Source organism: Anarrhichthys ocellatus, unplaced genomic scaffold, assembly GCF_004355925.1.
Source record: "Anarrhichthys ocellatus isolate YVR2014 unplaced genomic scaffold, GSC_Weel_1.0 scaffold3, whole genome shotgun sequence".
NCBI lineage: Eukaryota > Metazoa > Chordata > Actinopteri > Perciformes > Anarhichadidae > Anarrhichthys > Anarrhichthys ocellatus.
In genome coordinates, this window is record NW_022280033.1 from 7,511,261 (window position 1) to 7,533,103 (window position 21,843).

At 39.1% G+C, this 21,843-nt stretch overlaps 1 protein-coding gene across 1 annotated transcript in view; it reads right to left on the minus strand.

Annotated features, from left to right (window-relative positions):
- The window catches only part of LOC116379525 (VPS10 domain-containing receptor SorCS3-like), a 38,575-nt gene that overhangs the window by 5,477 nt on the left and 11,255 nt on the right, over positions 1–21,843 (minus strand). The window contains exons 2-26 of the mRNA XM_031841480.1: positions 19,928–19,995; positions 15,091–15,190; positions 14,755–14,913; positions 14,530–14,603; positions 13,639–13,703; positions 12,899–13,017; positions 11,297–11,386; positions 10,897–11,076; positions 9,798–9,944; positions 8,805–8,907; positions 8,369–8,445; positions 8,179–8,270; positions 7,257–7,364; positions 6,903–7,020; positions 6,579–6,712; positions 5,945–6,058; positions 5,205–5,376; positions 4,098–4,284; positions 3,682–3,815; positions 3,203–3,326; positions 2,778–2,890; positions 2,350–2,484; positions 1,723–1,822; positions 750–855; positions 458–615 (exon numbers count right to left, since the gene is read on the minus strand). Of these exons, the coding sequence (XP_031697340.1) occupies positions 458–615; positions 750–855; positions 1,723–1,822; positions 2,350–2,484; positions 2,778–2,890; positions 3,203–3,326; positions 3,682–3,815; positions 4,098–4,284; positions 5,205–5,376; positions 5,945–6,058; positions 6,579–6,712; positions 6,903–7,020; positions 7,257–7,364; positions 8,179–8,270; positions 8,369–8,445; positions 8,805–8,907; positions 9,798–9,944; positions 10,897–11,076; positions 11,297–11,386; positions 12,899–13,017; positions 13,639–13,703; positions 14,530–14,603; positions 14,755–14,913; positions 15,091–15,190; positions 19,928–19,995 (2,977 nt within the window). The remainder of the gene's footprint in view (positions 1–457; positions 616–749; positions 856–1,722; positions 1,823–2,349; positions 2,485–2,777; positions 2,891–3,202; positions 3,327–3,681; positions 3,816–4,097; positions 4,285–5,204; positions 5,377–5,944; positions 6,059–6,578; positions 6,713–6,902; positions 7,021–7,256; positions 7,365–8,178; positions 8,271–8,368; positions 8,446–8,804; positions 8,908–9,797; positions 9,945–10,896; positions 11,077–11,296; positions 11,387–12,898; positions 13,018–13,638; positions 13,704–14,529; positions 14,604–14,754; positions 14,914–15,090; positions 15,191–19,927; positions 19,996–21,843) is intronic.

Sequence of the window (21,843 nt, forward strand, 5' to 3'; positions counted from 1 at the left end):
CTGTCAAATACTGTAGTTTTCTAAATCCTAAAATACATTCACTTATGTATTTATGAAAAATAACTAAGTGAAGTACAATTGTTATGTAATTATACTTTACTAGAGTATTTTAATTCTATACCACCTGGTACTTGCAGTTGGTAGTTAGTTTGTATGGGTACAACATTGAAATCCTGTTTACATGTTCCTGCATCTATAATAATGATCCGACATGTATAATAATGTAACAACAGCAGTCCATTTTGGCTCCATAGTGACAACCTTTACATGTACTTACACTACAAGGTTTTGAAAGCAGGAGTTTTACATTTAACAGAGATTGTAAATTGTGGTATTGCTAATTTTACTAAAATAAAAGACGTAAATCTTCTTCCATCACTACTTAAAATACAGTATATTTTGTACACCACCCACTAATTGTTAATGGTGGCAAGTATTAAATGTGTAGCTAACTTACCTCTGCTCGTGGCCTCCAGCTCCTTTTCCATGAGTTCTTTCGGAGAGGGAAACTCACTGAGCTTGACCTTTGACATGTTATTCTGACCGACTGTACTGATCACCTCCGGTTCCTTCTCATGACTATTCTCAGCTTGAACATGGATCCAAGGGATCTTCCTAATGACAGAGAATTAGCAGAGCTGCTGTGTAAGGTCTTCACGAGCAACAAAGATAAATCGTTTGTGATTTAAAAGAGAATTCAATACAATTCAATACAAATACAATTTACTTCCTGATCCAAGTGAACACACCTTTTGAACTTGTAGATGAAGAATGCTGCTAAACCAACAAAGACCACGGTGAGCAGCATCAGCATGGCTGACCCACTGTGGATGGAGTTTGAATCCACAAGTGGTGCTGAAAGTCAAATGCGTCAAATGAGCGCCACATTTGGAAAAAGACAAATGCTTTAATTTTCCTCTTAACCATGTCTTATTTTAAGGAGATCCCTTTCATCACCTCATGTCATGTAACAACTGCAGGTACAGTTTGAAGAGCTGCTCTATGCACGTTATCCCCTCAGGGTATTAAAAGGAATCTTTAGGAGGTCCACTGCCTCTCCCTGGGGTCCGTCATGCAGCTTATGCATAGTCATGGGTTTTTAAATGCTGAGATGCAATATTCAAAGTATTCCCCCTCCCACCTTTCTCTCCTTGAGAGAGAAGCCTATGAAGTTTGACCTTTCTGGATCATTTTAAAGGCAACCCAGACCTTTGTATGCAGACACAAATGAAGACAGATCCGTTGGTGGATGAAAAGGGTAAAGCCGAGCAGGGTTGATCGACACGTTTTTTGCGATATGCTAATGATCAAGTGACCCTGCCGATTTCCTCATTGCATACCAAATGCCCTCTTTGTCAATCGTGTGATTGAGTGGCTGATTTCAAAAGAGAACTACTGTCTCACAGCCTCAAGTGCAAAACTGATGTACTGTGGTATACAGTATTATATGAATTTCACTCAGGGTTTATAGTTGTCTTTGTCTTATTTTTTCAGTGTTTGGGGAATACTCAATCTTAAATCATAAAAAAGACACACGGTTTAACTTTTAACTGTAAACAGCACAGATAGACTTTAGTATTTAGTATTTAGTACTGTACTAAATTGGCATAAATTAAGACTAATATCTATTTGAACACTTTTTGATGTACCTGCAAAAGGTTTTTAGATGCAACAGTTGGTCCAAGCATGCAGGAACAATGGGCAGGTTAAAAACAAACTCACCCAAAGTTTGCTGAGTCATGTACACAATAATGTGAATATCCGCTTTCAGCTCAAACTGGATCAGGCCTTGGTTCAGGGCAGTGACAAAAATATCGGATATCTGTTTTAGGTATAAGGTAAGACACAAAAACAGAGAATGATATATTATGCTACAATAAATAAAAATAAAGTCTCTGTAACGTAAAACATCGTCATGCATTCATCATATTATGAACTGGTAAATCATAACTAGCACTTCTTTAAAAAAATAGTTCAACAAATATGATTCTTGCAAGAGTAATATGAGAACATTGACATCACTCTGATGTCTGTATGTTGAGTATGGAGGTTTAGCCACGAGGCAATAAGCTTAGCATAGCATAATGACTGTGATCAGGGGGAAACAGCTAGCCTGGCTCTCTCCATAGTTCAAAAATTCAGCTACAAACACCCCGAAATTTGACTAATTCACATGTTACAGCATTTAACGCCCCCTAAAACAACATGTCCTTTTTACATTTCTATTGTGTACACAATAAATAAGCCAGGTATAATTTGTTGATTTGGCAAATGCGTTCAGATTGTTTTTTCATACTGTAAACTTCACATGATAAGAAATTTTATATTTCTATATATCATGGTTCTTACCGTCTCGAGAGCCTCCTCACTCCCTCTCTTGTGCTCACTTGATGTCTGCTCATCAGGCAGGATAAAGAGCTCTGCTGTAGATGGAAGTCCAGGATACAAAGACACCAGAAGCTGATCTTCAGGGACCCCAGATACCTGCAACGACAAGACAACAGGCAGGTATTAAGTTTGGACTGTTACTTCTAAACTTTGGACAATAAAGTAAAAATAGCCAAACATCCACATTTTGACATCAACTTGAATTCAAATTCACACTAAATAACAGTGTTTGGTTACTGTCGTCAAAGGAAAAATTACACACATGGACCATAACAAATTGTGACTGCCTTATCAATACTGCACACAGATATAAAATAGTAATGGCCGTGAAAGCCGCTGGTGGCCGATGGCTGCTGGAAAGACCTCAGAGCAATATGTTCTCTATGTACCCGTGACAGAGCTGTCCGCACCACGCGGCCTATGTCCTCCCTCCACTCTGGGATGTCAGGATTGTGCTCATCAAGAGCTAGCGAGAATGACAACAGCAGCGACCTGAAGAATTCTGGAAAAAAAGGCAAATTGATGTCTGTTAGAATATGAATGTTAATTCTGGTTTCGTTTTTGATTAATCTGATGTGCAGTTTTGTCTTTTCTCATTTGGCAACATACGCCTTGAAGTTAATTGCTCCTCAAGATTTCGTGTTCGCCCTCCGTGACATTTTATTCATTAGATAAGTCCATGTTGACAACAACGTGGCGTTGCTTGCAGCGTGGACCGAGAGGCATCATGCTTTCCCCGAGAAAGCATATTGCATATTCATGTAACGTGCATCACACCAATTAAAGTGCTTTGAAGACCGTCTCCCCCACTCACCTTTAACATTTATAACTTTTGAATCCTGCATTATGGTGCTCCCAGAAGCAACCTGGACCGTGACCTTGTTTTTTCCTTCCCTCTGAAATGTGTACGAAATGCTTCCCTCCAAGGTTATAATGGGCTGAAATTTAAAAGGAAAAACACAGGGAATTTCAGAAAAAAACCCTGCATCCTCTCAGCCGAATATAGAATACTACGTACATGCAGCCCTTGACATACTGTATAATGAGGTAGTGCTGCAGTGAACACAATCAGCGTGATTAATAAATACAACCAGCCTTCCTGTCTGGATTCTCCAGAAAGACACAGTGAAGTCACGTGCAGTCACATTTAACATGATTTGTGTGAGGGCTTTTAAGATTTACACTTTGATACCAACACCACAAGGACATCAAGAGAAGATGGAAAAGACTGCAGTAAACAGAACAAAAAGTGGCCCTGGAACAATAGTTGGAGTGGGAGTAGAAGCTTCTCACCTCGGAGCTGTTGTCAAACCACCAGAAGAAGGTCAATGTTCTGGTGTGACTCGGCCATACCACCGCAGTCAGATTAACCTCCTTCCCCCTGATGGCTACAATAGGAGTGGAGAGATATACACGCTCCACTGGACCTGCGGCAGCAACAAATACACCACCACATACATAAATACATGCATTACACACGTGTGCAAATGCAGGCATGAGTAAAACACACATAAATTCATCAAACATGGAGCGTTTTTAGCTCCAGGTGTGTGTATTTCCATTTTACAAGGCTAAAACGCATAAAAGTATTACAGCCATGACTAAAAAGAAATTCAGCAGAGTGGGAACGTGACTATCCATGAAAGGTAAGAGACTCATGCTATGTGCACTGCCGCAGGGATGAGAAATGATGTCTCTTATTCACATACTGGTGATGTGTAAAAACAGTGTGCTGCTGTCAGATCCCTGGTTGTTTTCAGCAGAAGCTGTCACTCTGTAAATCCCAGTCGTTCTGTAGACATGGTTGATGCCATCATCGGCCCTGCTCAGGTTAGAGTATGTGATCTTAATGCCGTCCCCGAAGTCTAGCTGGATGCTGGTCCTCAACGAGTCTCCCTGTGGACAGGTGGTAACACATGGCATCTGTCACTACAGCTTAGGTCAGGATGCTTCAACACAATCACATACAAGTGAAATAAGCACAGTCCACTTCTAAAGTGCTTGGGCTGAGATGTCCTACAAGCTGCGTCACAACACTTTGCAGGTGGATATGAATGTAGGGAGACAGAAATTCAACTGAGACAAGAAGAGGAAAAGTAAAAAGAGTGCAACAGAGGTCATGAAAGTGTCCCTAGGATTTGTTTATCATCTGGTGCCATCTTGCTAGCTGATAAAATAATCCAGCAGCTCAACTAAAAAGTGCTTTCTCACTATTCCCTTGTGGCATGTAGCTATGCAGATCGCTTTGGTTTTATTTCACCCTACTTTGCGATATCTGTTTTTCTGCCAGACTAATATGAAAAGGTCAATAGGGCTTCTTTTCAAAACATAAAAAATAAGACATTTCAAGACTCAACAATTTTAGTTTTGAGTAAATATCTCAAAAACAGAAAATATATTGATTGTCATGTCATTTCATTCACACTTCAATGCCCCCTAATAACTACATTTCCTCTGACCTTTTATGTAGCGCCATCATCATGTCAAAATCTTAATTTCTCTAATACTGAACAATATTTGTACAACCAGACACTCAGAAAACGTATGGCAGTAATCAGCCTCAGCTGTACGCTGTGTTTAGTGTTAAATAGCACATGTAAGCATGCTAACACACTATACTAGGATGGTGATTGTGGTAAACATTACAGCTGCAAAATATCAGCATATTATGATTGTTATTGAGCGCATATTAGCATGTTCACGTTAGCATTTAGCTCACAGAGCATGCAGTCATGCTAGACTTATTGAAATTTAAAATAATTACCGGAACTATAGCTACTGATAACACAACAGTGATTTTCGGCGATACAACTCACATCATCGAGGTAGACCATGAAAGTAACGTTGCTTCCAACAGTGGCACTGAGTTCTCCTTGACTGGTGGACAGCCTTAGACCTCGGGGGGGTCTGGGACGACACGCCTGCCTCTTGGGCGAGTACACGTTCCTCCCTCCCTCCTTACAGTTATTGGACAAAACCTTTCGATATCTTTGAAACATAAAGCAAAAAAAAGTGTCAAAATCCTGTTTTACATACTTTTATATACCATACTAATTTGAATAGTATACAAATTTGCAAAAATCGATGTACTTTGGTGAATGAAGACTTGCGGCAATTGATATCAATCACACTGAAACTTTAGAATGCGACTTTCAATATAACTTCACAAAGAGAGGGCAAAATGTTTTTATTTTTGTTTGTGTTTCGGAGCTGTTTCACCAACATCCAGAATATGTTTTCATGCTCCTCATTGTCAATTCGGCAATTCATTGTGGGAGGAAAGTGTCCATCGACAGCACACCGATTTACAGTATAATGCACCCTGGCCAATTTTGTTACTTTTAAAATGGAAACATGCTGCAAACTCAAAACCAGGCTCAGCATCATTATGTATTATGGAATTAGGTTACTTTTTTCAGCTCTACTGAGAGGCTTTTTTTCTGAACCATTGAGAAAGCGAACCATTATTTTCTGTTTGTGTTCAAGACAACGTGACAAACAAGCTGGAGTGGAATGATATTGTTTTGTGATGGATTAAACACTGGGGGCCACTTACCCTGTGCTGTTAAGAAAGCTTTGGCTGGGCCTGCAGCTTTTAGTCGCACCATTTGGATTAAACCAAAAAGCAGGGGAGCACTTCCCGTCCGCCTGGCGTTCCCACCCATAATCACTGTCAACAAAAGATGACACTTCATGAAATGATAAACACTGCACCTCAAATAATCTAGCTTCTACAAGCTTTTGTAGTGGGGCAAATGCTTTGCAGTTGGCACTTCATCGCATATTTTAAGACCATAACTAGGGACATGATTGTCAGACAAGCAGGATCAAACAGAATTTCCAACAGATTGATAAATTATATTTAAAATTCATTTAACGATTCATAATTAATTGAATTCTAATAAGTCACTTGACATTATGCAAATTACAGTAGCACAATGAAAAGTTCCTAACTCCCATGTACAAACTCAAAACTATAATTAGATTTAATGATTACAGTCATATTGTTTTTCAAGTAAAAGTGGAATGTAAGATGGATATTAAGGCTATGAAGTTCTGCAAACTGATACCATCTGTTTTTGATTACAAATGTATGTTTGGTAAACACGTAATGAAAGAAATTAAAGAGGGATAAAAGTCCCAGTTACCGTATAATCGTAGTTGGGAAAGCTAAGAGAAGAAGTCCTTACCATTCAAAATCATAGGCTGTGCAGAGGCATGGTTCTGAGGTATAGATCCTCGAATAGTCCTGGGTCAGCATGCAACGGTTGCCTGGCGTGCGCTTCATAAAGATCTGCTTCTCGCCCATCACACACGGCTCTCCCTATCAAACAAAGAAAAACATGATTTCGTTTATCACAAGATTGAAAGAAACTCTTGAAAGAAAAGAGAGATGGAAATGAAAAAATGTGGTTCATGCATTAAGCGAGTGTGCTATGTTGTACAGAGACGACGGATAAACGTGCATCTCTTTAAGCTGACAATAAATCAATAATGTTTAATATCCCTGTAACCTTGTCGTGCAGGTTCCATGTTTGATAATCTCCATCCATGCATCTCCTGTTAAAGAGGCCTTTGTAGTCGATCTTGATCAGCTGCCATTCTGACCGATGACTGAAGTGTCCAAAAAAACTGGAAGATGAGTCACCAAAACACAGATTTTAGATGAAACCATCTTGAGATACAGATATACAGGTTTCTGATATGATGGTGTACTATTATAGTAGCACTTGCAAATCTCATTAATTTACGCCGACAGACAAGATAGGTGGACCTTTCTTTATTTACATAAACAGAAGAGCAAATTCCTCAAGCATGATAATGTGTGTTTTATTCCTGCTGGACTGTACTTGTCTGTCTCTGCTTACGTGATAATGTGATTGTCAGATTCTGGCTCCATTAAAACTGCGTCCACATACAGAGGGGCCAAGGAGAAACTGTGTCGGTCCCATTTTTTTCCTTCGTCTAGACTGATCCTTCAAGAAAAAAACAAAAAAAAAACAAAAAAAAAAACAACAACAGCTGTCAACACATGAACATCCGTCTTTCTGTCTATCCATCTATGTTCATCTCTCTGCAGTGGCTTGTAAATATATTGTTTTCTCTATGCATGTCACATTAAACATCACAAGTACACAGGAGCAGGGAAAAACAAGGTACACAGAAATATGATTTTAAAACAAAATGTCAGGTGATTTAGCTTTTGCCACAGTTGAAAAATGGAGCACCTAAGATTCTCTTCAATGTGAAAAATTATCTCGACACCGAGCTGAACAATAGAACAAATGTTCCTCTGCCCAGGGAAATTTTTGAAGGTGACAAAACAATGGAAAAGAGAGATATGACTCAGGTTGTAACATTAGAAATAGATTTGGGGGGTTTCAAATCACCTTTCCTAGAGCTTAATCACTTTTGACAGGGCTGTAATGTGCAGGGACATCAAAGTAGATAGTGTTACAAAGCCCCCGCAATATGAGGGACTTATGGGGCATTCTCAGTCTCATATTTCTACCCTGCTCCACTCTACATTTACATAAAAGCACTCAAACCATCATATCCAACCAAGAGTACAAAGCTGTAACAGACTCTCTTCTGTTGGAAATGATTCTGACAGTTCCGAAGCTGCAGTGCCGATATAATAACCATGCAAACTTGGCCCATCAGCATTTCAAAACATTAAATTTAATCATATGCTGCATCAAAAACAGGGAGAACACTCAAATTACACCTAAGGTGTATATCCTACAGTAATTACGATGTCTGCTATTGTTGAACAGTAGCTACACCTACCATAAGTGTCGAATAGGCGCTGTTGCATGTAGGACTGCCAGCAAAGCCCCTCCGTTGTCAAGAAACCAAACGTTGTGCTGTTCATCAAAAATCTGTATTGGTGCACATTGAAAAAAAACACATTTTCAACACATTTTCAATATGAATACATAATCTGTTTAAGATAAATGCATGCAGTGTGCTGACCCACCTGTCTCCAGCTATTTCCTGCATCAGATGTTATAAACATCCCAAGGTTAGTGGAGGACAGTTCTGTTCCGGTATTCCCTGAGTACAAAGACATGAATAATTTTACTCCGTCTGTATTTACATAGCAAAGACTCCATAACACACCTATATAAACCATCACCTGGTACAATCGTTAAGAGTTGTTTTTTGAATCTGTGCATGCCCTCAATTTCCACTGGAGGACACGTTTATGACTTACTGCAACCTAATCATCTCCTCCAAAATAAGAGATTTAGGAGTTGAAGTTTCAGTATCTGATTTCAATGACAGAAAGAGGGCACTGTGTGATTCATTTTTGTTTGTTTTTGTGGTTGCACTGTGCATTTATCTGAGAAAGTAGGGATACCTTTAATCAGTTTAATCTATAAATCAAATGCTCTTGCTTTAGGTAACTCTACCTGTCGCCACAATGATCCCTGGCACAGACTTTTTGCTGGTGATGAGTCCAGACGTGTAGGGATTCTCTGACATCTCCAGATGAAGATGCAGCGAACAAAATGGCTGTCAACAAAACGGATTCCAATGGAGTACAGGTTGAAACAATACGTATCAGACAGATCTTCACAAAAGCAATTATAATTAGCTTTGCCTCGAAATTATGCTTCCTGTTGAGAGAAAAGTGCTAGGTTCTCAGATGCCATTTATAAAACAAAGATACTTTGTTCTTTTCATATTCTCTGCGTGGGAAAAAAAAGGCAGAACATGGCTGAGAGGACGCAGAGGGCATTTGAATTGTTTCATTCTAAAGCAAACAAGGCATGTAATTAAAATTCTCCAAGATGCACTGATAAAACTGGCAAAATTGATTCAAATCATTTTCACTCATCTCTCAGACTAAAGCACACTGAAAAACATCAATACGTTTCTTCAAACAGCAGGGGTTGGAGAGGGGTCAGAAAGCAGACAGGAGCATAATGGTATTTTGTATGACAGAGAGAAATGCCGTTACCTGCTATTAACTGAACAATATACATTATTTCAAACAGACTCTAAAGAACATACTGACTGGATTAGATTAATATCCTACCTGCTGAATAACAGCACGGCTATATAATGTAATTCAGTGTAATCTAACATTCATTAGTCCGATGTGACTACAGGTAGTAAATTGAAATCACAGAGGTTAATGGAAAGTCTGAACCCCTGAAACTATACGCGATGACTCTGTGCTTTACACTGATAATAGGAATATTCCAGCAGAGCATCTCATCTGCCATTTAGGAGGCTCATGCGCAAGCTGGCGCCTCGCCCTGTGCAAGTATGGCTCTGAATCAAAGAACTTCCACAGCACAGCTGATGAGGGTGAAACATTTGATGAATGATATATGTCATAAGATTAATTTCGCATGAATAAGCATACATTTCACCCCTGCCCAAAGGCTCAAGCTCACCACAATGCAGTGAAGGTTATTTCTTGCCACATCAGTGGCAGGAGCTGGCAACAGGGCCCATGTTTGTCCCTTGTTGTATGTGATGAAAGTCTTGACATGACTGTCAAGCAGTTTGTTGGCGAGATACATGCCATTTATCCCCTCAACCTACAAAAGAAAACAGCAATGATGCTGATGATCATCTGAAATATTTTCAGGATGTAACAATCATATTCATGCTAAAAGGATTACTGGGTTAGTTGATGAACAGGAAATTAATGAATAATGAACAATTAATTGTTTGAGCAGTGGTGGAAGAAGTATTCATGTTACAAGTAAAGTCCTGCTTTCCTAATATTCAAAAGTACAGAAGTATTATCAGCTAAATGTACGAAAAGTATCAAAAGAAAAAAATGCTTTACACAGAAAGGCGCTTGTCACTGTTTTGATTGTAGTTCATTGTTATTAATGCATTAACATGTAAGCAGTACTTAAATGTTGCAGCTGGTTGTGGTGGGACTAATTTTAACACTTTGCTGCGTAGTTTAATCTGTAACACAGTGCACCATCTTTTAAAGATTGATCAGATGTATTGTAAGTAAAATATTAATCTGAAAAGTAATTAGTAACTGTAACTGTGAAATAAATGAAGTGGATATTTATTACCTCTCAACAGTAGTAGAGTAGAAGTATCACAGCATAAAATGGAAATGCTCAAGTAAAGTACATAAAACTGTGCTTAAGATACGGTACTTGAGTAAATGTGCTTCCACCACTGTGTTTGAGTTTCTTAAATGTGAGGATGTACTGCTTTTCTCAGATTTTTTTATATCACTGATTGTATACTGTTGATTAGATTAAAAAAGGCAATTTGAATATGTCCCCTCGTGATCTGATTGAAATCTGATACAAATGTATAGACTAAATGACTAATCAATTAATGGAGAAAAAAATAGCCAGATTAATTGATAATGAAAACAATTGGTAGTTGCTGCCCTACTTTTATTCCAATCACAGGTTATTAAAGTAACAAATGTTTTCTCCTACTATGTGAAATAACTTGAAGGGGCATTAGTTGTGAAGTGACAGCAGCAGTCCATGAACAAGACTAACTACGCACCTTATAAAAGTCAACCAGTAGGTTACCGCCGGGTCCTCTGCTGGTTCTGAGGTTCTCTAATGAAAGTGTAAAGTAGACCCCGGGGGAGTCTGAGATATACAGGCTGTAGGTGTTGTTCTGATTCCACTCCTGGACCGCAGCAAATACCTGCTTCTCATCCGTACTGATGATATGCATGTCCTGCATGGAGGCGTTGGTGAGAGAAAGTAAGACAGATAGAGAGATGGGTGAGAAAGACAAAAAAACTGTTCAAGAGCTTTTTAATAAAGTGTGACTCTTCTTCACAAAATAACAGCTGTACGACTTGTACTCTACAAAAACAAAACAATAATCTTGTTTCTTCATGATAATGATATTTTTTTAAATTATCTGATAGTTATTTGGTGTCTTTGTAGCTTACCTTTGGTAGACAATATTTAGGTAATTTCATCCGTTTGAAGGATTCTCTCATGTAGGAGACAAAGTAGCTGGCTCGTCCTGACTTGGTTACCTTTGCAATGAAGTCAAGAAAGCTTTTGTCATTCTTTAAATAGACCATATGTACATTTTTTTTGTAGTTTTGCGTCCCCTAACACCTTGTTTTTCTATATTTTAGGTCAGCAACTCTTTTATTCGCATTTTGATCGATGCCATGAGTTTTTCCTGCATAGTACTTAGACTTGTATTAATTTGCAACACATGACTGACTTGATAAAACGTTGGCAATTTTACTCAACAGTGTCAAAAGCGGACTAAAATGCACAAGATAAATTATCATTATCTCGATTAGTCTAAAGCTAAGAGGCACTGAAAATTGTGTTGGCTTTATCTACAGTGTGTCTTGAAGATCTTAATGTACTTTCCCCATCCACTAACAGGCAGGGTAACACTACTTGATTGCTTATTTTCTAATCAACTAGAAGGATGGTGTTTGTCCCCCAACACACTACATTAGGGCTCTAATGGAATAATCTATCGAAAATCAATGAGCTGCATTTTCCCAGGCCACATTTTTGAGGATGTTGCACTTGGCTGTTCCTTCTCTCCCAAGAGACTTTGGAGGTGTTGAAGACTGCTTATTTCGTTGTAGCCCAATCGATAACCTCATTACTCTTTGTCAAGTTAAATCCAACTGCCCCGAGCAATGAAAGTCACAAGAAAGTCATCTGTGCCACCACAGAGCCGCGCAGACACTCTCTGTGTCCAGTTATTTTCACCAGACATCTTCCTCACGTCTGCCTCTGCCTTGACGGTCAATCTCATCTCGGCTAAATGCAATTTGGGCATTTTATTGAATCACCATTTCTGAATCACGCTGTGATGTATTTTTTTCATACATTTTCATTCTTACATCACAGCCATTCCAATCAAGTCTGTGGATTAAGTGTGTTGAAAGTGAAACTGGGTCACCCTAAAGTATTGCTGCTGCAAGATCATATCATATCAAAAAGATTAAATCTGTGGATGAATAAATTCAAATATGAACAGTAAACATTTAGGGGTGTTTATTCAAAATGGGAGAGTGCAGAATGATTTAGTACACACTGAGCCCGAGAAAACTATATCATTTGATTTCTGCATCAAGGCTGACCAGCAGAGACAAAATGACTTAGCTGTGGATAAAAACCAATGACAGCGAAGGGCATTTGAAAATTAGATTCCTAATAATGACCCTGGCTGTCGGTGTCTAATTGGAGTCAAAGTCAGAGTGAATGATAATAAGGACACCAACCTGCCTATTCTAGTGATCTCAGTTCGCAAACACATTTTTCAGGCTTGAAGTATGTCTGTGAGTAAACGCAAACACTGAGCGTGCCTTCGCATGAACGAGACAAAACATAATCAAAACCCACATTGGGTAAGTGGGGAACAGGTGTGTTGGGGAAAGCCATTATGTGGGTTTTGATGGAGAAGAATAAAGTGGATGCACAAAATACCAAAATAAAAAATCAAGAAAATCTAACTTCACAGAGACAGAATGTAGCCTATAGTAAAAAGAAAATGTATCTATTACTACGCAAACCTGTGTGAAAACGTATTCATCCTGCACAACCAGTGAGTTGGTGTCTACATGTCCAGGAAAGAGGTACAGTCTATTGCCTTCTGTGCATCGTTGGGCTCTGCACTTCACATACTGGGCGCCTGGAGAGAGGCGATAGGAAATCAATCAGAAGTAAATTACAAGCATTTACACCATCAAACTGTACTTTGTATGCAGCTGCTATACAGAACGCATAGTCATAAGTTCACAGTTCTGAAACAACTTTAAGTTGGGTAACGGTAGAAAAAATTAAGAAAAAATTCAACAACTAATACTACAGTAGGCAGTAGGACTTTTTGCGATTCAAAATCAGCTGAGATTCATGACTAATGCAGTACTTGTGCACACTTGTGTAGTGTGTCACACTACAAAAAAATTCTAATAATTCAGAGGCAGCTTTTCTCACCACAGGAAGGGCTGCGAATATCTTTTCCAATGCAGGAAACCCCTATAATTGGTTTGACAGAATATACCATGCCGTTTAGAAGGGGGGAGTTGAGGTTTGTCCATGAGACACAGGGGATAGATTAAAGAGAAGAAACATCTATCAACCCACTAAAACTCTCCTTTTTTGTCAGGAGACACCTATTCTGCTTTACTAGACTTCAGGGGCCAATCTGAACAACAGAAAGGGTCTCATCTTCCCTGTGACCTCGCTCTAAATGAGAGGCAAAGGGTCCTGTGGGTGTTGCTACTGTAGCAGCCCTGAGTGCAGCACTCACGGCCTTTTGCGATGCGCGTCTCGATGTGGACCAAATCCGATTCACTGTCCAGCCCCATTACCGCCCTTGAAAGAGCGTGAGCAGGAGAAGATAGAGAGGAGCAGAAAGAAGTGGAGATGGGGAAGGAAAGGGAAAATTAGATAAAAGAGGGGGAGGCCAGGTTGTGTGTCAGCTGTAGATGGACATTACTATTCTGTAAAAACCCATAGAAAGATGTTTTCATCTCCTGTAAAACAGTCAGTGTAGAATCTGCAGCGCCAGCTGCAATTAATCTCACTTCACCAAAGCATCAACACAGGAAAACAACAACAGACATCAGCTATTCCCAGAAATATCCACCATAGCAAATGTGTGTTGTTATGAAACTGTAGGTGACGGCAAAACCATTTTGAAAAATAACTGTCTCCCATAATGTGCATAAAGTAATGGTTTTCAAGAGGACAAATAATGCATTGTTTCGGGTGCCGCTATACCTGCTGCGCTGTTCTTATTTATCTAACGTCTTGCTGTTCATGCATGTGGAGAGGATGTCCTCCAAAGAATGTCCTTTCTTTTATGGCAAGAAACCACTCTTGGGTTTGACACGTACCATGACAAACAGGGATAAACGGGCTCACATCAATATTCACTGGCTTGTGCTCGAGCAGTCGAGATTACTAAATGACAGCAACAGCAAAAACAGCATGTCATGTTTGTGCCATGGAGAAAAAAAAGGATAATATTCCTTCAGGTCTACGTGACGTGGATATAATAGTTTTATGCTTGACTGCCATGAAGATCTGTTTTTGACAAGAGGTCACTGGATCCTTCTGGCAGCACAGGGTCATGAACACTATAATTATGCAAATTACAATCAATCACTACACAAAAATAGGATCCACATAATCATACCAGTAGAATCGGCCTGGCATCACGTTGTCGTGAATAAGCTGCCATTTCCTCCCAAAGTCCATTGAACTGTACAGCTGCAAGATAAAATTAGGCCGATCTTCATCACACAGGTTTTAGGAGGAATATATTATTAATGAGCAGCACAGGCATCATCACATCATCCAAAAAAAACATTTAAACAAAGCACCATACATTATCTTCATTGTGCATTCACTCAGAAGCTACCTTGCTGTCATGACTGTAAGCCAGTATCCAGTTATCCTGTACAGGGTGGAAGAGCAGGCTCAGGATGTTGAAGTTAATGGGATGCTTCTCAAAGCTTGCCCCTTCATCTGAACTGATGAGAACAGTGCTCTCTACCTCTGGGTCGCTAAGTATCATTATCTAGAGTACAGAGAACCAGAGAAAGGATATGGCATTAGAAGAGAGGGAGAGAGAGAGAGAGAGAGAGAGAGACAGCGATACCGTCATTTGGCAGCAATTTTTTAAAAAACTGTAATTTGATATCAGAAATGACTTTGCAAGAGATCAAAGAGACAAAAGCAACAGGGAAATGCTGACCTTCTGTTTGTTGGTAGGGCAGACGTACAGGTAACTTAAAACTGTCCTTGAGCCCACTTTGTCGTTGAGTTTGGTGTAGGTGCTTCCATAATCAGAGGATCTGGACGTAAACAAAAACGACATGTTGAATGTTTGATGAAAAATACATTAGAGACCTTCCTGAGACAGATTTTAAAGCACCATAGCAGGGGTTTAGCATGTTTTAGACCATAAACTGCTAATCAGTTATACTGCGCGTGACTGCATCTCCATGGAATAAGTTTTCAGATTGGATTTTCTACCTCTCAGACATCCAACTTGTCTAGCTTCATGCTAATGTATCATTTTTGTTTTTGATGCTCTTATAAAGCACTTCTGCAATCCTCCTAGAAATGTGACATACTGAAAAAGCGTGCTGTCATTACTCCACCGGTATTCTACTGTAGGTGCTCAAATGGGACTAAAAAAAGAACACGGAAGAAACACACTCACTAATGGAAAAGTCTGTTCTTTCTTCAACCAACATATTTGAACACAGGGTGGCGGTTGAATAAATGCAAAGCTTTCAAGTTGTCACTTACTGTTGCAGAGATACTATTTAACATAAATTAAATTGATTAAATAAATAACAGCTGAAGGAGCCTTGTGGAATTTTTGACAAGTGAGAAATGTTTTAACGAGTTTGTGGCCATTTTGTTTGTACGTTGTGCTCTGTGTTTCCAACCATTTTCAATGAAAGTAGCTAAAGTTTGCTCCAAAATTTGCTGGATGTTGCAAGATTACGACAGAAACTAATTTGTATATATGTAACATCACTACTAAAGTATTTGCATACAGACAACTTTGAAAAAATAAAGCTAAACTTAACTGATGCTAAGCTTTAACATTTGCCATTATTATTTTTCAAGCTGCTATTACATCACCAATATGCATCCAAATCTACCTTTTATTTCAAAAGCCGTACATCTAGAATGTTGTATACATATCGTAACTAGAGAGGACCTAAACTCTGCTTTTTGAGACAAAATAAAAAATTTGAGAAATAGCCAAGTAAATCATTTACAGCAAAAACAAAGCAGGACGACAGTCTGAATAGATTTGTTGCTGGGCAGTTTTTTGCAAGTAACCAAATCTAGTGAGAAAGTTGCTAAGAATGTATTGGAAATGTATTCTGCACGCATGCTATAAAAGACATAAAGGAAGGTATAAGACTGTTAACTAATGGATTTAACAATGCAGGTTTCAAAATATCTAAATAAATCAAATTCAAAATGTTTTATTATGAAGGAAATGCATTCAACAGATTTGTTTGGCCTCAAACATACACACAATGAACACTACTGAATGTTTACATAACGGTGTTTATGAGAAAACATCAGGGTACCTTTAGCATATTGTTTTTGGTTGTTGTTTTTTGTAATTGAATTAATGCATTAGTGCATAATAATCTGAAAACTCCCCCTTACCAATGCATTTAAAGGAAGCTCCGGAGTGTTGCAATTATTTTTTTTTTTGACAACCAAGAGGGAATACGGCTATCAAGACAATCATGATGCATGTTTGGTAGCGTTCTGTATTAAAAGGTTGACATATTCATTAGGCATTTCTTACTCACAACTACAATACCATTCAGCAAACTAACTTTGACAAACACATCATGTTAAATATCCACTTCACATGTGTCAACCAAGTCTTTGCAAGGTGAATTTCATGCTCCAATGAAATGAAACCAGTGGCTGCCTGCAAGGTCGGATATCAATTCATGGACCTCGGGTATGCTTTAAAATATGGTTAACAATAATGTACTCACCTGGCACTTTATTAAGCACACCTGTTTATTAAGTACACCTGTTCAACTGCTTGTTAAAGCAAATATCTAATCACGTGGCAGCAGCTCAATTTATACATGGTCAAAACGACCTGATGAAGTTCAAACCAAACATCAGAATGGGGAAGAGGTTATTTACGTGATTTTGAACTTGGCATGGTTGTTGGTGCCAGATGAGCGGGTTTGAGTGTTTCAGAATATGCTGAACTTCTGGGATTTTCACACACAACAATCTCTAGTGTTCAAAGACAATGGTCCAAAAAAGACAAAAAAAAATCATCTGAGCACCGATGGCAGAGGTCAGAGGAGAATGGCCAGATTGCTTTGAGCTGATAAAAAGGTAACAGAAACTCAAATGACCGCTTGTCACCACCGACTTATAAAGAAGAGTATCTTTGAATGCACAGCAGTTGAACCTTGAAGCACATGGTTTACAGCAGCAGAATACCACACCGGATGCCACTCTTGTCAGCTAACAGCAGGACATTGAGGTTACAATTGGCATGGGCTCTCCAAAATTGGACAATATAAGATTGGAAAAGAGTTGCCTGGTCTGATGAGTTTCGATTCCTGACACATTGAGATGGGAGGGTCAGAATTTGGCATGAACAACTTGAAAGCATGGATCCATCCTGCCTTGTATCACAGGCTCAGGCTGGTGGTGGTGTTACTGCCTGAGTATTAATGATGACCATGTCCATCCCTTAAGTACCACAGTGCACCCATCTTCTGATGGCTACTTACAGCAGGATAACACACAATATCACAAAGCTCAAATCATCTCAAACTGGTTTCTAGAAAAGGAGTTTACTGTACTCGAATGGCCTCCACAGTCACCAGATCTTAATCCAATAGAGCTCTTTTGGGATGTGGTGGAACGGGAGATTCGCATCAAAGCTGCAGCAACTGCATGATGCTCTCATGTCAATATGGTCCAACATCTCTAAGGAAAGTTTCCAGCACCTTGTTGAATCTATGCCGTGAAGAAAAACGGCAATTCTCAAGGCAAAAGGGGGTCCAACCAGGTACCAGCAAAGTGTACCTAATAAAGTGGCCGGTGAGTGGTAAGTGTATGTATTAAATGCAAATTGCAGTGGAAAGACAAAAACATCCAACACGAGCATAGTCCTTGAATATAAGAACATTCTGAGCGATGAACACATTGTTATCTCACAGTAGATAGACCATTACTCTCCTTCCCTCCTTTGTAGATATTTGTACATTGAAGACAATGAGGAAGGAATTTAAAGACCAGTGGTGAAATCCTTTTTTTTTTCAAATCTTAAATTAGTGGCCTTTTGTTCTCTCTGTTTTCAACTGAATTAGATATTTAGTTTCATCCTCTTGTATTCACTTTTCTTTTCAGCAGGGGAAGCGTAATTGTGGTATTTCTGTTTCTATAGCGCAACCAATTAGCACACAAATACGCTGACAAATACAGGTTTAAGTTAAAAAGAGAACAATAAATGAGAATAAATTACACAGTTCTTGGTCATTATTAATTAAATGGCCAGTTTGTTAATTAAATTAGACATTTAGGTCTGTCGCATCATGTGAAGTTACTTGTTCATCACAGATTTGCTTATTCCTTATAATCCATGCATCCCATGACAAGGGTAGATGTGTTTGTCATCCCAATCTTCATATTTCTCCTCGCCACAAACAGCCAATCCACACTCCCAGTTCTACCTGAGTGCCTCCAAATGTAATTTCACTGCATAATTGGATAGATACCCAGTGTCTGCTATCATTGTCTGTGCATTAATCTGAATCGTCCTATTTGGTGTTGACATTGTTTACAAAGACTTACCCCTCAAACTTATTTGTGTTTAAGGACTCCTTTCAGTTGGCATATCTCTCTTTGATTGAGGCTGTGGAAGAAAGCCTTTTAAATTATTTTATTACATTGTGACGTTTCTTTAGCAGAAAGGGTAGCCATCTAAAAACGCAAAAAGGGACTTGATGCTTGTTTAGAAAGTCTCTGCATGTCACCCATTGATCTGCACATTGCATTCTGCCACCAAGAGTGGCCCGTAGCTGTAGTCATAAATCATTTATTGTGTTATCAAAGAAATCATTTACTCCAGTTTCTTCTCATAACATTCAAATCTCTGTTTTTCTAATACCCATACTAAGAGCCTTCGTGCACCCCCTGAGGTACACTCTAATTTACTCGTGGTGCTATTGTTAAGCAGACACCTTGATGATGGAAGACCTCCTGTGCACAATATGGGATTTCAAAATGTGTCAAGTTGGGTGTAAATCTTAGCGGCGCCTCTAGTGAAACAGATATTAATTTGAAACTGTATGCTTGGCAGACTGATGGTCTCTTTTTCACATGTATTTCAGTGTGAAATGAGTTCTCTGCAGGCTATGGGAGAGGTGAGAAAGAAGCCATATCAGAGGGCTGGATTGGCCTCTGTGGTATAATCCTTAATGAATTCCATTCTTATTTATGATACGACAGGGCACTGTAACTCACCTCTCAATACACCCTGAATGGAATTACTGTGGCTATACAGTAGAAATTGCATGTAAATTGCTTATGAATCGAAAGGTTACGGATAACAATCAATCAAAAGACTATCAGGAGGTTTCTAGGTCAGAGGAAAAGAGACATAAACAAAGAATCCTTCAGATAAGTCTTCCGGTTTATCTTTCAAAAATAGCCTTTCAAACAGGTTCTTTGTTGATGATGGACAGAAAATAGGTTGGGCCTTTTTTTTTTTAAAAAGATTATTATTTATAAGACTGAAGGAAGCAAAGAGGAGATGCTTCATTCTGAACTACTTCAGATTGCTTTATTAAAACAAACTTCATATTGGCTTCCAGTGTAACTCGATTGTTCGTATCCTAGCAAGTGGGAACACTATAAATCACACTTACACTACACTGCACTCTCTATGAATATATTATCCTTATTGTTTTTAGGGCTGTGCTTTTGCATTTTCATAAAATCCTTGCAATGATGCCATAACCTTTGTATTTAGATTGAACGGGGGAAATAGCAATGATTAAAAACAAACTTACCTCCAGAGTGAGCTCTCAGTAACAGCACCCAGGTTAAGATCATACAGCTTAGTCAAGATCAGGATCACCTACAACATAACAGCAACAGACATGCTGAATTAGATGCCAAGGTCTGCACTAAAAAGCTTTTGCATAAGTTCTTCATTACCTGTCTACATCTAATGGTGTGGAATGAATTCAACATGTCTGCTAAATCCCTTCATTAATAAATATCAGCCCCATACAGTATGTTATCCAGTATGACAAGTGATCCTCGTGTTGTCAGGAGATGTCAGTCTGCTGGTGACAGGATCTGAAGAAAAAATCCATGTGGGCTGTCAAGAATTGTGTCTGTATCTCATGTGGAATAATACCCACATAACAGCAAAATCTGAACATAATTGTTCACTGAACATTGAAAAGAATATGCAGTCACTGGCTGCAGAGCACAACCCTCTCCCCTTATGCTTGCTTTTACCTTCAAAATAGTAAAGTAGTTGCAAAAGCACCAACAAATGTTGACCTCAAATGTTGTTGGAAGATGTTATGTCACTTATTTTACTCATTGGAAGACGTCCAGTTGCAGTCTAAATGCTTTTGCTTGTTCTCTCAGGATGGTTGGACAATGTGTTTCTGGGGGAAACCAAAATGTGGCCCATAAAAGCCTGCCAAGGCACAGAGGGCAGAGTGAAATGGTGTGCAAACGAATTATTGTCACTCCAGTGGCATTATAAATGACTTCCCATGGGGACGCTCATAACTCAGAATAGAAAGTGGGGGGTTGCGGTATAGAGTTTAGGACAGGGCATGGAGGGCGGAAGAAGGAATGGTAGATAATAACAATCAAGGAGCAGGAACATGGCATAATATGACGAATTTTGAAAAGGCCTGAAAGATATGTCAAAAGCTCAATTACAGTGAGTTTAAACACATTAACCTTAAGGGACCCACGGAACGAGTCATTAAACCGAGAAAAGTCACACAAGACTCGGCGGAACAAAGACATGCCTCTAAGCCTGCTTTGAAAATGTTAAAAAACCAATTGACCCACAATTTAGCCATCAACGGCTACTGTGCATGGCTAGGGACTATCTGCATTACAGGTTAATTAACCAATCACACAGAGAGATAAGCATTTGCATAACTAAATGCACCATGTCTGCAAGGTCCAACGCTGGAGTCTGAATCAATTTGGAGTACAGACTTAGTTAAGTGGCTGTGATGTTAGGCCTAATTGCCTGCTTTGAAAAATAGATACGAGAGAAAAACTCTGCCAAACTGTTGATCACTTGTCTCTTCAGTTCTCTTTTGCTAACAACAATGACTCTGTGCCGTGGGACATTACAAATACTATGAGGTAAATTGAATCGGGAATTGATTTCATCAGTGTCAAACTAGAGGCGATTCATTCCCAACCAAAGGGATTCAAATATCCAGCACTGCAAATTAACTGAGTGAACAACGAATAAATGTTCAGTTTTATGGGTTTCAATCACTTGCACCATCTTGCACATGGATCCAATTTAATCAAATGCTCACGAATTTAGTTGAGGATGTAAAACAGAGTCCAAAAATAGCCCGAAATGGCACCGCTTGATGACAAAAAGCCTCTCAGCACCCAAGCTGTCATTAGGAGCTCTGTCTTAAATGTTGTCAACGTTTTTGTGCTGTCTGCTCATTAACAAAAGCTGACCCATTGAAATGGGTCACTGGAGATCTACCTCAGGGACCAACAGACTAGTGAGGCAGATGACTGTCTGGTTGATTTGTCCCTAAGTAGATACATCAAGAGTACATCACTGGAGACTGTGTGTTCCCATGTCTTCAACATTATTGATAGCTGTGCATCTGTGGCTAAAGTCAATAGGGAGCAATTACTTTACATGCAAATGCTGAGGGACGGCATAGGACTTGCTCATCAGATGTGTGACTTAAAG